General features: G+C 44.1%; 1 protein-coding gene across 6 annotated transcripts in view; it reads left to right on the top strand.

Moving 5' to 3' along the window:
* The first annotated feature begins 597 nt into the window (after positions 1 to 597).
* The window catches only part of DENND5B (DENN domain containing 5B), a 113848-nt gene continuing 98994 nt past the window's right edge, over positions 598 to 15451 (top strand). For 4 of the 6 annotated variants that reach the window (XM_061345835.1, XM_061345836.1, XM_061345837.1 and 1 more), the window contains exon 1: positions 598 to 777. In XM_061345835.1, the coding sequence (XP_061201819.1) occupies positions 666 to 777 (112 nt within the window). In that variant the 5' untranslated portion in view covers positions 598 to 665. The remainder of the gene's footprint in view (positions 778 to 15451) is intronic. The other 2 variants (XM_061345839.1, XM_061345838.1) reach the window with 1 other exon arrangement.

The following is a 15451-nucleotide window of genomic DNA, read 5'->3' as shown; positions in this document are numbered from 1 at the left end:
TGCTCAGGCACTGGAAAAGGCTGTGCAGGGCAGTGGTGGAATCGCCATCCCTGGAAGTGTTAAAAAACCGTGTACATGAGGGTTCTCAGTGACATGGTTTAGTGGTGGCTTCGGCAGTCCTGGGGTAAGGGTTGGACTTGATGATCTTAGAAGTCTTTTCCAACCTAGCTGATTCTATGATTTCCTTTCATATTCAGATAAAAGCCAACCTCCCCTACTCCCACCTGCGGGGGGCGGAGGAAGGAGGCAGTAAGCTTGAATCACATAACCCGAGAACTGTGCAAAAAGAACAAAACCACAACGTGCCGCAAAGCCTCACGGAGCTCTCCCGCATCCCTCACACCCAAAGCGCAGACAAGGGCCGCAAACCTTCCGCTAAGGCCCCGCAACGGGAGAAGAAAGAACCGCTGCGACCGCCCGGGGTTTAAATACCCCGCGGGGGGCGGGCCGGCAGCGCAGCTCCGCCCGTTCCCCCCGCCCCGTTCAGCTGACAGCGGGGCTGCTCGTTGTCCTCCCGTCGCCGACGGAGCTGCTGCTCGGTGCCCGCCAGCTGCGGCCTGCGCGCCCCCGCCGGGGATGGGGGGCGGCGCGCCGTGACCGGCCACCCGGGCGCGTCCCCACCAAGCAGAGCCGCGCTGCCGCAGGGAGCCGCCGCCGCCGGCGGGATGAGCGGGAGCGGCGCCCCGGGGCCCGGCGCGGCTCCTTGCCGCTTCGCCCACTACTTCGTGCTGTGCGGCATCGACGCGGAGAGCGGGCTGGAGCCCGACGAGCTGGCAGGTGAGCAGTAGCGGCGGGGCCCGGCCCGGCGCCGCGCGGAGGCCTCGTCCGCACCCGCACCGCTGCGGCTGGCCACGGCCCGGCGGGCTTTGGGGATCCGTTGCCTCAAAATATCTGGCGCCTCCCGCGGAGGGGCGAGGGGGTCTCCGAGCCGGCAGGAGCCGCGGGGGGAGAGCAACTTTGAAGGATGAAGCGCCCGCCGAGTGGCCGGGGGAGCATCCCCCGAAGGGCAGCGTTTGCCGGTCAGGCGGCCGCCGGGATGCGCCCTCCCCGCAGGCAGGGCCCCGCGACCCGCCGTTGGCCCTGGTCCCTAATGGTGGAAGAGGAAAGGGAGCTCCCCGCGGTGGGCTACGACGGGGGGGGAGAAGGGTACCCGGGGTTACGAGATTGGAAGGAGCCGAGTGACCGAGGTTTCTGCTGGGGCGGATGGATAGTCTTCCCTGTTTGCGCTGGAAAAGGCGGAGAATAGGATGTGGGATATGGGAAGAACTGAATAAAATAAGAGAATCACATCTTTAATTACGCTTCTTTATTCACATCTTATGTCTGTTCAGAAAATAGTCTTCCTGCATCTTTCCTTCTTCCTCCACCCCTGAAAATGTTACAGAATCTAAGAACAAAATTATTACTATGGGATCTAACACATTAGCCAAAATGTTTAGTTTTGGAGGGTTCGTGACTGGATGTGAGCTGATTATGTTGGTATAAGGCAGTATTTCTTCCTAAATGTCACTTTTGTTTATATAAAAGGAGCTGTTTAAGTCGTGATTTTACACAGAGAACTAGATTGTCTGTAAGCTTAATAATGGGGCTGAATGCATCGGAGCTGAACGTTTCCTCCTTGAGTTAGGAGTCTGAAAGCATGTAAATGCTTACAGTTTGCCATTCCTATGCGCTCGCACTGCAGGCAAATGGGTGAATGTGGCTGAAGCTGAAAGCAGCGTTGCTGTCACGGTGGGCACCTCTGGGGGTGAGATCCCGACAGGGTCTCTGCTTCTGTTGCATCAGGAAACACCTTGCCTCCTGGTTGTGTGAGAGAAAGACTTGATGATCTGTATCAATGATCAGTGTACTCTGGCTGAAGTTCATATGTTTGTCACCTGTAAAAGAGCACACACTAGAGGTAGCCCACAGATGTCCAAGTTGAAGCATTAGCCAAACGTGCTTTAATCTCTGCTGTTACGCATGTATTTGTGACTGCAATTGTATGTTTTCAGTTTTGCTGCTTTTAGTGGGAAACTCCTGCCTCGTGAGCCATCTCTCAGCTGATGGCATACAGTGTTTGGTTTGCATAATATGACCTAGTGGGGTTTCAGCTACTTAAACTTTGAGTCATCTCGAAGTCTTCTATCTGAAAATAAACTATTTTTAAAGCAGTGCTGGCTGGCAGGCTGTGCCTTCCCTCATGAGTACCCAGACTTTCAAACTTGGCTTTTGCTATTTCCCAGCAAGATGTGCTGGTGTGTTCTCAGAGAGTGCTGCTCAAGGACAGCCAGAATGTGGTGGGCTCCTGCTTGGATGCAGCACTCATCTTTTGTGGTCATTCAGTAGGTTTAGCTGAACTGCTCCAGCAACACTAAAAAGATTTCAAAGCTAAAGGAAGTCTCCCTCTTCATTTTTCATTAAAGGAAAGGCATTTTGGCACATCTGGGATACTCCTATTTATCAAATAGAACACAACTCTGAATAATTTCAAAGAGAAATTACCAGAAGTAGTTATTTTGGAAGAAAGTGGGGTTCTTTTTATTCCTTCCTCTCTAGCAGAAATGTCTTTAACTGGTTTAAAATACGCAAGGTCCAGCAGTATGGCCTGAGCACACAATAACTGTTGATAGTGCAAATTTGGGAGGCACTCTCAGTACCTAGGAGGGTTGGGATATGATAGAGGAAGAAGTGGAATAACAGAAATATGATGGGACTTAATATTGCCACTGAGCAATGTTATATTTTTAGGGACTCATGACAAGAGTTTTCTGCTATCAGCTGGGAGCACAGCAGTTGGAAATGTTAGAGAGGAACAGGGAGTGCTGTGAGCCACAAATATAATGCAGCCATGGAAAAATTAACTCTGGTTTTAGATGTAGCTGAGGGGAGTATTAATGCCACTGTAGGCAGGCAGTAGCGAGATCCCTTCTAGAAATCTGTGTTACAGGTTTCAAAACCCAAGTTACTACAATTGAATTCATTACCAGAATAGGTGGGGAGGAAGATGCTTGAGGAACCAGAAAGTCTATTGTATCACAGGAAACACAGAAATTAATGCTATTTCTTTCTAAAGGTGCTCTTACAATGTTTTGCAGAAAGAAATCATCCTACTCTTTCAGTATTAAGTTATGTAGCTGTGATAGTTTTACATCATGCTCTTCTCATGCTTAAAGAATTTGTCGAGGTAAGTCACAGCATCAATGCAGAGTTGCTGTGACTTAAGCCATTGCACAAATCATACCCGATTTAGCAAAAAAGTAATCAAGAACCTGCTTATCTCCACACGTGTGAATCCCTTAGCAGCTGGCATACACACAGTGCCTTGCTTAAGCCAGGTCTGACCTAATGGAGCTGTGCCAGGGCTGAGCAGAGGAGCATGAGAGGAGCTCTTCTGCAGGGCCTCTCCTGTGAACAGAGAAGCACAAGTTACAATATCCTCAAGGGATTTCCAGCTTCCAGATGGACTCATTGGTGATGAGCTGGGGCACAGGCACCTCGCTGGGGTGCGCGGCGTGCTAAGGAGCTGCTGGTGAGTCAGCTCTGATGTCATCTGGAGCTCCCTGACCTGCGCCCTCCCTATGCTGGGAACAGTGCAGGAGCCACCCCTTGTGAAGGCTTTCCATGCCTGATGGCTTAAACACAAAACCTCTTTCCATGCAAACCCTCTGCAGTAAAAACAAAATCAAACAAACCCACAGCAAAAAAAAGTCATCTACTGTGTCAGGCTTGAAGGGAACTGTTTCAGTGATGCTCTTGGAGACAGGGCGTTTTTAATACTTATTGTGGAGATGTTAGGTCTATTTACAAACCGAAATAAAACCAAGGTTTTGAAGTTGCATTAGGTCTTGACATGCCTTTAGGGAAGAGTGACTTGCTTTATATATAGTTCCTTGTTCCTGTGGATGCTCAGCACTTAAAATAAATTTGGTAGATGAGGATTTTCCACCATTGGTTTTTAATAGGAAATTGCTCCACAGCTGGCTTCTCAAATGGGCTCATTTTGGGGTTTAAAATTAATTAGTTTTGAAAAGTAAAAAGCTATTTACCTAATTGTTCAACTTGGTAGTGCATACAAGCACACAGCAAAGTAGCATATGGACTGTAATACTGTCAAAATACTTGTGGAACCATCAAAAAGCTGTCAGTCAAGGATGGAAGAAAAAAAGTCTCTCTAGCGAGGTAGTTTCCTTTCCTCTCTCCTGTAAGCACTTAATAGCTAGAGAGGTCAGTAAAGAAAAATGGGGGTTTTGATGTGAAGTATCTTGAAAAGCATGAAAATTTCAGTATTGGGTTTTGTGCCCTGTTGAACTCCACTAACATAGGATGAAGGGAGCTTGTCTCTCATATTCAGGGCTGATGGAAAATACCTTTCAGTTCACTTTCAGCTTCATGACTACTTCTTCCAGGTGAAGCCATTTTGAGACGGTATCAGTCTTGGAATTGCGTGAGCTTAAATGAACTCGTTATATGTAACACTGCCTTAAACAAAAAGACCTAATTGTTCATTAAATTGTTTCTATTAAATATTTTTTCATACTATATGAACTTTATCAGTGTATGTGCAAGGTATGAGATTTTTCTGGCTGTAGTAGATTTTACATTTTGCTCTGAGAGCATGTTAAATTTTATAGGTTCTTGTTACAGAGTGCCACAAACGACAATTTAGCAAAATCCAGAATATATATGACTCAATTAAGAAGAAAATTAAGTATCTTTTATTGGGGAAATAATTTAGTGCTCTGGAGTAAAGTATAGAGAGAATTACCGGTGGGAGTTCTGTTCCCAAGTGGAAGGTCTGTTCTGTGCTCCATTGAGGATGCTGTTGCTGGAGCGGTTTGGAAGGAGAGGGGATGAGTGTTTGGAAGGGGAGAGAAGAGCTGGCACGTGAACTGCAGCCTGAAGGACCATGTTGGATGGTGCCTTCTGCATCTCAGAACTTGCATGTTGGTTGAGTTGTGGTAGCTCTCTTGCTGTGTGAAATGAAAAGGTTTATAGCTGATTTTTTGACTCTCTTTACAGTGACGAGACATTCCATTATCTTGTCTAGTAACATATTTTGTATTGTCTAGTTTTAACCATTGCATAATATAATAATAAGTTCCCCTATCTTACTGTCCTGGTTCAATGTATTCTTTAAAACTGTAGAGAGCTTCATTACTCTACTTTTAAGATCAAATTTATTTTTTCTTTTACTTCTATTCCTTTATGATGAGTAAAGCTGAGAGTGTGCACTGGCCGTGCTCATTGGAAATGCTGAGCATCTTGGGGAAAATAAACACTACTCCTGCCTCATGCTGTTTCCCTACCAATATGCAGGTATCGGGTATTAATTTTCCCCCAGTGAAACGTAACTTCAGTTCATAGTGTTGAAAGCCAAACAGGGCATGCTGCAGTCTGGCTAACTGTGCCTCTTATCTAGAAGGCTCTTATTTTTAGAAAGCTGAAAGACTTTTTTTTGTCCTTGTGTGCTCTTGGCACCTGTGTGCTCGCGCCTTGCAGAGTCTCCCCGCAGCCTGTGCACTTCCCCATCTCGCTTCCTTCGTGCCGAGTCACCCTGCAGTGTCTGGTGGCATTACTACAGAGATACAACTTCTTGTGTAGGTGGCTTTTCTGAAAGCAAGTGATTGGGTTTTTTCCTAGTTAACTGGAAATAGACTGAGAAATGTCCCTTGACAAAGGAATTTCTAAGCAGTTGCGGTTCCTGTTCATAACTTAGTTGTCGTAAATGAAAAGTGACTACAGGAGTTTTGCTTTTCATTTTTTAAGTACAGTCCAGTGTTGCATAAAGCACTGTTTTAGGCATTACCCAGGTTAAGTAACCTGGATGCAGATAAGAGTGGTACAAGTAGAGAATATGGCTTATACTTGTACAGCTTCACGAGACTTAACTTGCCCCTCAGAAGCAGTTGCAGTAGACTGCTGAGGATTTCTGATCGTTATAGGGCTTGTGAGAGGGATGGAACTCAAGTATTTCTCCTGCTCCCCTTGAGAAGCAGCACTCAAATGCACCACTCAATCTTCTGAATTCATGGCTAGAATAAGCAAGTCTTGTGGATAAAGGACTGGATGGAGTAGCTGGCTTATGGAAGTAACTGTTGTAAATTGTCATAATAAACAAGAAAACAGTGGCTATACATTTAGGAAACCTGTTTGATAAAAATCTAACCTGGGTTAATATTTTGTTCATGTAAAAACACTTAGTCTGTGTTAAGTGTTGCGTTTCTGGTTAAAGACAGCATGGAGGTAATCCCTGCTTAAGTGCAACCTCAACTCAACGCTGAAATGGAAATAATAGAAACAATGTTTTCTGTCTGCTCTTTTCAGCATCTTTAAAAGTGGTAACATGGATAGCTGCTGTAATGGTTTATTCTTAAACATGGGGGATTTTGGTTGGTTGGGGTTTTTCTTGCTACTGGGGAAAAATAGAATTGCATTGTAATAGCACACAGATTATGTTTTTTTTTTACAGATTTCTGAATTATACATTAAAGAGGAGGATTTCTGCAGCCAAAGGAAACAGTGCTTTCTGTAAAGAATTGTCAATATCATTGACAAGTATGATCTCCAGTTACAATTACCTTTAATAAGGTGTACCTCTCTTGCCTATTTGGATAACAGAATATTTGTGGAATTGCTAATGGCTGTGATGCGTTATTATGCTTTAGTAATAGTGCTTTCATTCTCTATATATGCCAGAGAGACACTGAGTGTAAATGCTCCCCCAGCCCTGGTGTGACAATTCTGTTATAAATTTGCCTTCATCTAAGTTTGGTTTTTTTTACTGTATTCCTTTGAAAAGGTATTGATTGGGTTGGAAAACATCATTATTCCTATCAATAACACAGACTCAGTAATGCAAAACCAAAGAGCATTTCTTGTACTTTTTTTGCCAGGTAAGCTGCTGTTTTAATTTCCAATTAGAAAGACTAAACCCTCTTTCGCTCTTGGAGGCAGTTTCACTGTCAGCATCTGTTGTGGTAGCACCAAAGAAGGTGTGACCACATAAGGGTTGTTTTCTCAGTGAAAATCCTGGTAACCGGCCTGTTAATATTGCAGTAGGTAGCCTTTTTCCTTAACACAGTGTAAGTAGCAGTTGTAATGAAAGCGCTGGCAGGCTGAGCTGCTGCTGTCCTTTACAAGAATGACCTAAATCCAACCCTAATCTTGTTCCTGCGCATCAGTCTGAAGTCGCTGCTTCCATCCTGGTGGTGCAGTGGTGCAGTGACTGGCGAGAGCCCTGGTCCCTGGGACTACAGCTACCTGCCTCAGGCAAAGAGCACTAAAAGGCAGACATGTCCATGTCTTGAAGAGTATGGCAGTGCCAGGTCAGGATCATTGCGACTGGGTGTTAGTAGGGAGTGTGAGGAGATAGGGTGATTTGAGCCTACGCTGGAGGGGAAGGTCCCTGTTGCCAGCAGAGAGATGCTCCTGTGTTGATGTCCACCTCTACAGTGGTCCTAACAGTGCTGGAGGATGGTAGTGTCTTGGGGAAGGAGATACCCACCCCTCTGAAAACGGAAGAGCAGAAACTGAGTATGTCAGAATTGCTTGTGGCAGTTTATGACTGTAGTATTGATTTCTTTGCTCAGCTGTTTGCCCCTGAAGACTTTCTGTCCTTGCCAAAGAGATTTCCCAGTGCTGCAGGAGCTGTGCCAGCACCCTGACACCCTGCCCACAGCATTCCTATGCTAGCCTGGAGCTTGCCATAGGAATACCTCGAAAATAAGCTGCTTCAGGAGAGGCTGAGATGAATGCAAGCCGGCAGGACGAGGGTTTCAGGGCTCTCTTGGCTGCCTTCTTTCACCTCCTAGTCATACACTAATCAAGTTGTCCTTAATGCCAGCTCGTCCCTGAAACTTGCTGGCAAGTGTACAGCCCGCAAAGCCTTGGCGTGTGCTGATGCTGGATATGTGGCTGGCACGCTGCTCCGTGCTGCAGTTGCTGATCTGTTGCAATGAGGGTTGGAGTCAACGAGAAATGTGAATGAAGGGCGGGGGGATGGGAGGGGGGGAACCCACTTTGGTCCAGTTGATGCTATGGTGTTTGGCTGGTGCTATCCGAGGTCATGTCGGACTGCTTACGTATGTGGGAGGAAGATTACAAGTAGATTGTTCAGCCATCTCTTGTGCACATGGAGAGGAACTGAATGTAGCAGTCAGTATGTGAACCTACATAAAGTCTGTGAGTGTAAATAACTTATTATTATTATTACTTAAGTATCTACCTGTTCACCAGAAAATTGTAAATAAAATATGTATGGTGGGAAAGCTTTCAAACAAAATTTGTTTGAATAGCAAATTTCAGTGTGGAAGCAGTAGTCCTTTACTGTGGTATTTTGGTCGCATTAGCCATACTGATAATCTCAAAAGTAATTAGGGAAGAAAGGATGATGGGTCATCACAATAAAAGGCACATACTGGGGAGATGACTAATGTGTGACAGACTGCTGAGGTGTCAGATGCTGGCATGGATGGCAGAAGCTTCTATTACACTACCAGTATGAAAATATAAACAATTCATGCTCCTTGCTTGGAGTCAAAGATAGTTTTACTCAGCTCAGATCATTATATCTTAGCTGAGAGCTTTCTCGTCTTTCTCATTAGGGTGTCCTAGGCTTGATGAAGGTGCCTGGTTGAAAACATGAAGCCATGCTCCTTCAAGGTGTGAGGTTTTGCTTCTTCCTCCTTTCTCCACCAACCCAATCAATCCATGAAAAATAATATCAAACCATCCAAACAGATGCTGAAAGAGTGAAAGGGAAAGAGTATTCCCTTGTTAATACATACTCCATGTAGAGCTAGTTGAAGGACTTTGCTAGATCTCAGTGACCTGCTTTGAGTGATAGTATAAAAAATAACACTTAGTAGAATATAGGATTGGGAGGAGAGGTCTGGTTTTGGTGGACCTGTAGAGAAAAGTTCTCTTGCAAAAGAACAACCATCACAATTTCATACAAAAATGTCAGCAGTTCTTGCGTTCAGAGGCAATTTAAAAATATGGCAATCTTGAAGTGTGAGCTCCCCTGCTTCCGCTTGGAGCATGAACTTGGCTTTGCTTTATAGTCATGTTATTCATCAAATTGCAGTAATAATTCTGGGACTTAGTAGCAATTAAGAAATAAAAATAAGGAAAACCCCAAACAAGCTTTATATCAAATGGAGTCAAATCATGCTTTGAAGGGGTGTGAGTTGTAGGTTGCAGAGCATGAAAACTAGAAGAATCCTTGGTCCAGCCCCTTCTTGGTATCTCTTGTCATGTTAAATACTAACATGTGGAAGGGTAAGGGGGCTTAATCTGAAACACCATTCTGTGTAAACAATTACAGGATTAGAAGGAAAGGAAAAAAAATGAAGCTTAACTGTCATGGGTGTGTAGGGGCTGCTGCTTTTCGTGGGTGACTGAAATTATTTGTATAAATTTGCATTTTCCCCTTACCATCTAAATAAACCTATGCTCATTTCCATGCATAGCTATTTTCATGTACAAACTGGTTGGCATGTGATGTAATGCAGTGTTACCTGTGTTAGCAATAACTGTAATTTCAAAGAAAAAGCAAGCGTCACCATGGATGCTCCTTACACGGGGCTGTCCAGATGTAAGAAGTGCCTTCAGTCTCTTGTCGCAGAAAGACAAGAGACTGAGGTCTTTGTAATCGAACAATGAAACCAAGCGCTCACTGAACTGGGAATGTCTCAATGAAGTATTGATCCAATGGGTCAAGCAGTTTGCTGTGGACTGACTGATGTTTGGGATGCAGCTGGAACCTGCTGGGAGAGGATACTGCTTTCATGGTTGAAATAGGTATTGCTTACACTGACTTTAGATGTCTGGCGGGTTCTGGAGCCCAGGTTCTTGCTGGCATGCAGACTACCTGGAGGTCCAAATCCCTAGGAGCCTATCCTCCTCTTTTTTTTCCAGGTTGCTGCTGAGATGAATCCAGTCAAATGGTGTAAATACCTTCTGCTGGGCCCTCTGGTTTCCCGTGAGATGCTTAGGAAAGAGAACTGGGCTTTATATTTCAGATTCAAACTACAAAGTATTTGAGCAAAGAATGAAATACACAATTGAGTAAATATTTGGCCTTTCATTGTTGAGGGAGGGGCAGATTTGCTGATTAGTCAGTTATTCGCACAATGGTATTTTTTTATCAGTATTCCCACTGGGTATTCTTGTTTGGTTTATGCATTGCAATACTCTGACATGAATTTAAAATTACAAAAAATTCTGTGCTTAAAAACAAAGCATCAGCTCTGTTAGCGTAGACTTTCTCTCAGGTGTGATGCTGGCTGGCTGATGCTGAGGAGAGATGAAAGGCTGTTGCATGGGTTATAGAATGGGACTTTTTGTAATGTAGATGTTGTACTTTCTCACTTTGTTTATTCTTCCACTATAACTATTTGAAAGTATACAGCACCAAGTATTTGGGGAAGAATTCTCACCTTTTATTAAAAGAAACCAAAACCAACCAAACAAAAATCCAAACAAAACATGAAAACCACTCAAGCCCCTAAAATGTTGCATAATCATATGAAGATGAAATGGCTGGTTGTGACTCAGTGCTTAAAAACTGCCAGGTGCTTTGTAAAATGACTGATGGTGGATGTACGCTCTGTCACAGAGCTTTGAAAGGGTGTATTCTGCTGTGTGTTTTGCCTTGTAGACACTTCAAGAACTTCAAGGCCAGCAAGAATGGTACTATGGGGCCTTTAATGCACCCGTTTTCAGGTTGTCAGCCTTTGTCTCTAATGACTAGTGTTATGTATCTATTAAGAGAGAGTATTTATGCCTGGAAAAGGGGATAGCAGCTATTCAGCACAGATGAATTACATGTTTAGCCTTTTCCCAAGATGATGCTGTTAGAGATAGGTTTGTCTTACTTGGCATTTACAAATATGTTGAGTCTTTCTGGCTTTAGTGAGTGTGATAACAGATGTTGTTTGACTCTTAATTGAAGCAGAGATGTGTAGTCTAGTGTTTCTATCTCAAATCAAGGAATGACTAAGAGCTAAAGAATCCTGGTATAAGGAATGCTATTAAGTAATCATTTTTTCCTGTGTAAGTATGAACATCTGCATAGGGTGAGGCAGCTGTGGTCTGCTGCTGCACTTAGCAGAAGGGGAATGGTGATGGGAGATGTTAACTTTCATAATAGCAGTTCTGGTTAATAACTTACTGTCATTTCTATGCCTGTGTCTTTGTTTCCTTTCTTCCTAATGCTGCCCGCAGGGTGGTGAGTTGGGAGGGGAAAGAGCAAGCCCTGTTGAAAATTGCTCAGTCTAACACACTGTTAGAACAACAACAAAAAACCCCTCTAGCTTAATGCAGGCTGAACTTCCCATGAAAACTCTGCCTTAATGAGCTCAGACCCCTCAGCCCTGCTTTGTCCCTGTCAGCAGGTGAGAAAGAGCTGAGGTCCCTGGCGTGGATGCCCTGGCTGTGACCCAGGGCTCAGGGCTCTGATTAGTTCAGCTCTTGTGCTTTCGGCAGGAATAAGAATGAGAAAACATCTTGTCTTGGGGCCTGCATGTATTCATGTTCCCTGCCTGCAGATCTGTGCTGGCGTGGAAGGAGGCATTTGTCCAGGAGCTGGGAGAAGAGGCACAGATTTAGATCTGTCCCAGAGCTGAGAATGAATTGCTTGGAGCAACTGTCGCAGTGGAGTGTCCAAGATACATCATATTTGATAATGGTGAAGTTCCAAAAAGATTCGCAATTCAAAATCTGTCTTGGGTTTCAGTTATTGGTTAGTTTTTGATCAGCACTTCATGCCAATGACTGCTGACTCTGTCCCAGCACTGCCTGTGGTACACTGGTAGGAAGCTGACGCTAAGCAGGAGACCATCTGTGTTGTTAATACTATAGTGTTATCACACTTGAAACTCAGCTTATGATTGATAACATGATCACACTAGACCTGTTTTCTTCTTTAAAAAAAAGTAAAAAACCCAATACTGCAAACCAGTCTGTATCCTTGCCCACCAACTTCTGAGCACACAGATCAATTTAATTTTGTCAGAGGTGAAATTGTAAAGATAAAGGTTTTTTTTTTTTTTTGGCTAAGTCCCTGCAGCTAGAGCAGAGATCCTAATTAACCTTCCAGTAATACAAAGGCTGAAGGGAAAGCCACAGCACTTTATAAAGCAAAAGAGGCCCCTCCACGTGCATATCCTGGTAGGCTAATTGGCAGCCACATAGCTGGTATCCAGGCAGAGTGTGCGTTGTCCCATGCCCATCTGGTGGGTTGGGGAAGGAGGGAAGATCAGAGCTAACAGGCTTGTGTGAGCAAAAGGAGCTACAGATGAGAGGTCCTGGTGTCCTGTCATGTAATTCCTAGTGCTTTTCACCCATACCTGTGAAACAATACAACTGTGTTAATGCCATCTTTCTTAGTCTTTCCTTCTCAGTCTCAAAGAGTATTTGTTAGGGGAGCGAATCCTGCTACAGCTCCTACGATGCGATAGCAGGTGGTGGAAGCAAAGCTACATCTGGTTGTTCACTGGGTCCAAATCCTTCTTCAACCTAAATGGAAGGATATAGGAGCTTGGCTATGCTGGTGCCTATCCAAGAGATGTGCCTATAAAAAAGCACCTTCTTCCCCTCGTCCCTGCCCAAATGCACCAAATGGGAGATACAGCAGCAGAATATGCTGGAGAAGGGTGCTTTTTACTTTTTTGTTCCTCCTTCATCTTTCCCCTTACCACATTTAAAAACAAATCCACTCATCCTCGTGCTTTATTTTTTCTAAAAGGTATTCTGATCTTTCCAATAATGTTAAGGACCAACTGTACTCTGATATATTAAAGTGCTAATGATGCGTAAGGAGTCATAAAACTGTATCCAATGCATTAATTTTTTAGTAACACTAGTAAAACACAGTACAAGGGATGGCTGATCACTCTGCATATATGAGCTGTCTTGGAAGTAAATGGCAATATTCATTTGAATCCAGTCACTGAAGCAGCCTAGAAGGACGTGGCATTGCCCTGCAGTGTAGAGGGACATTGGCAGTCCACGCATGATTAATCTGCTGATACCGAAGTGGCATCATTCCATGCTTCCAGCAAGCTTGTAACAGATGAAAGCATTAATGAGCCCCTGGGTAACGGAGACTGTGCTTGGGGGCTATGGGGGGAAATCAGAAAAGGTAAATGTTGCTGACTCAGTTTTTCTTTCTTGTGTTCCCTCTATGTATTTTTTTAAGGTACTGCTTAAGTAATTCCATGTTAAAGTGAGCATTTAAAAATGCCTCTTCATGTCACTAGCAGTAGCAGAGCTGTTTTGTGTGGGTTTGACTGGCTGGGTTATTTAAGCCTCTTTTGTTTCCCTGGACTTTCTCTACCTGAAAATGTTTTTGAATCTTTAGATATGAAAGAGTGACTCTTGCTTAGTCACTGACAGACTATGCTGAGTCTTAGTATGTTACAGAGAGGGGTTGGGGCCAAACCTCCCTCAGGGCCAGCCAAGTGGTCTGCTAAGCCATCTTCTTTTGAGCGGATTCAATTAACTGGCTAGTAAGTGTGTAGAGGTCTCTGAGGGCTGATGATAATTTCCAGAGGGTTTGGAGATTATTCTAGCCTCAAGAGAAACCATTTCAGGAGGCTAGCTTAGTTTTGTCAGGGTTGATTGTGTTCTATTTTCACTTTCTGAATATATTTGATAAGAAAGAGATTGCAGGTATATTTAAGCAAGTTTTTGCACTCAGGACTTACATTTCTGCCTTCTTTTCTTGCTTACTGATAATGGTCTTGCTAATGCATTTATGTTCTACCCCTAAAGTTGTATTATCTGGTTTATTTTGTGGGAGGTCATTAGTTTCACAATATTGTGTAAAACTGAAACCAAATCCTCCTGTCTGCAGCTGCAGTGTTAAATAGAGCATCACTGTCATGTGGTGAGCATGGCTGTCAAAACACTTCGGGCAGAGTGGGTAACATGAACAGTTCTTCTATGCTTAAATATTTATAGAAGAAAATGCAAACTCAGAATGCTGCCAGCAGACAGACGTACTGCTTAAATATATTGTTGTGTTGGTGAGGGCACCAGTTTTTGTGCTGCAGCTTTAGGAAGAAGATAGTGAGTTGCCTCTTCTTGCACACCGTCTCAACGGTGTATTTTTTCTGCACATAGATATATATATGCAGAAAAGGGACTGGGAGTTTGAAACATCAGAAGATAAACAATAGCTCTATGCACATGTGGTTTGCCTGCCAGCTCTCCCAAAATAGACCATTCTCTTTGCCCACTACAACAGCAAAAGCTCCGCACAAGCCCTCTCTCGCATGCCTAGCCTTAAGGGCCAGCATGTCTTTATTTCAGGTCCTCTGGTGCAAACAGGTGGTGAACTGCAAGTGGGGAGATACTGAGGAGAAAACCATGTAATTAAATCTGGCACTGTAGTATAGTAAATCTCTTTGGTATTCTTTAGCTTCCTAGATGCCTGTCGAGCAATACACAATGGCTGTGATTAATGACTATTGTATTGTCTTAAATAATAAGCTTGAGCCTTCATATAGGTGACATAATTTAGCCTTAATGGGCGTCAGCTTTGTGTGTTTGATCTCAATGCTTTGAATTTCAGCGTCGTTGTTGCCATGTCCTTGAGAGATTGTTTTATGCTGAAGAAAACAGTAAAGGGGGATGGGAAGCAATTTCTATGAGAGTGTGAAGAATCCAACCAGTCTGTTGCTCTGAGGACATTGACTTTCTGGTTGAATTTCATTTTTAAATATGCACGATAAAAGCAGTTGGATTGTTCATAAACTGGACCCATTCTTATTTAGAGTGACTTTGTCTTTGACAAAAGTATTCCTTGCTGGGAGGTGTCTGCTGACAGTACCAGTGATGGGTGTTTCCTTTTGTGTGTCAAGATGCACCAAATACCCATAGCCAGGAAAAGCTTTTCAATCCTTTCCACACCATCACCCCATCCATCACCTCCTCAGCAGGCTTCTCTGTTGTTTCCTTCCTTGACTGAAGGCATCAGCTCTTTGATATGAGCTCCTCTTTCTTCACATTTCTCTTTCCATTGCTTGGGTTCAGCTGACGCAGGAGGAAAAAAAACATCTTACTGTCTTCCCTGCAGCTACCTGTGAAGAGCTTTCCTTGTCTGTGCTGCCTATCATCTGCACAGCACTTCATCAGAGCTGCGAAGGGCGGGGGGGCTGAGAAACTACAAAGCACATCAGACCTGATTATTCAGCTAGCATAAGGGCCCTTCTTTCCTGCTTGGGGTATGTGCACTTGACTGTGGGGGTAGTTTGACTGACATAGTGTGCTGATTTCAAAGCTGTTGCACAGCACTGCATAAATGCTTCAAACCCAAATCCACCCCCCTTTAGGTAGCCTGGCCCTAAGGGGAAGCCCTAACGGCAGGTTTTGGTAGGGCTCATAAGTGAAGGGTCAGCGCAGACTCTCCCCCTTGTCATTATTTTTGTGAGGTTGGGGGGAGAAAGGGATTTAAAATCCCTCA

Source organism: Neopsephotus bourkii, unplaced genomic scaffold, assembly GCF_033783945.1.
Source record: "Neopsephotus bourkii isolate Nb327-2 ecotype Australia unplaced genomic scaffold, CSIRO-AGI_Nbou_v1 NB_244, whole genome shotgun sequence".
Classification (NCBI taxonomy): Eukaryota; Metazoa; Chordata; class Aves; order Psittaciformes; family Psittacidae; genus Neopsephotus; species Neopsephotus bourkii.
This window is presented reverse-complemented; position numbering and strand designations above follow the sequence as displayed.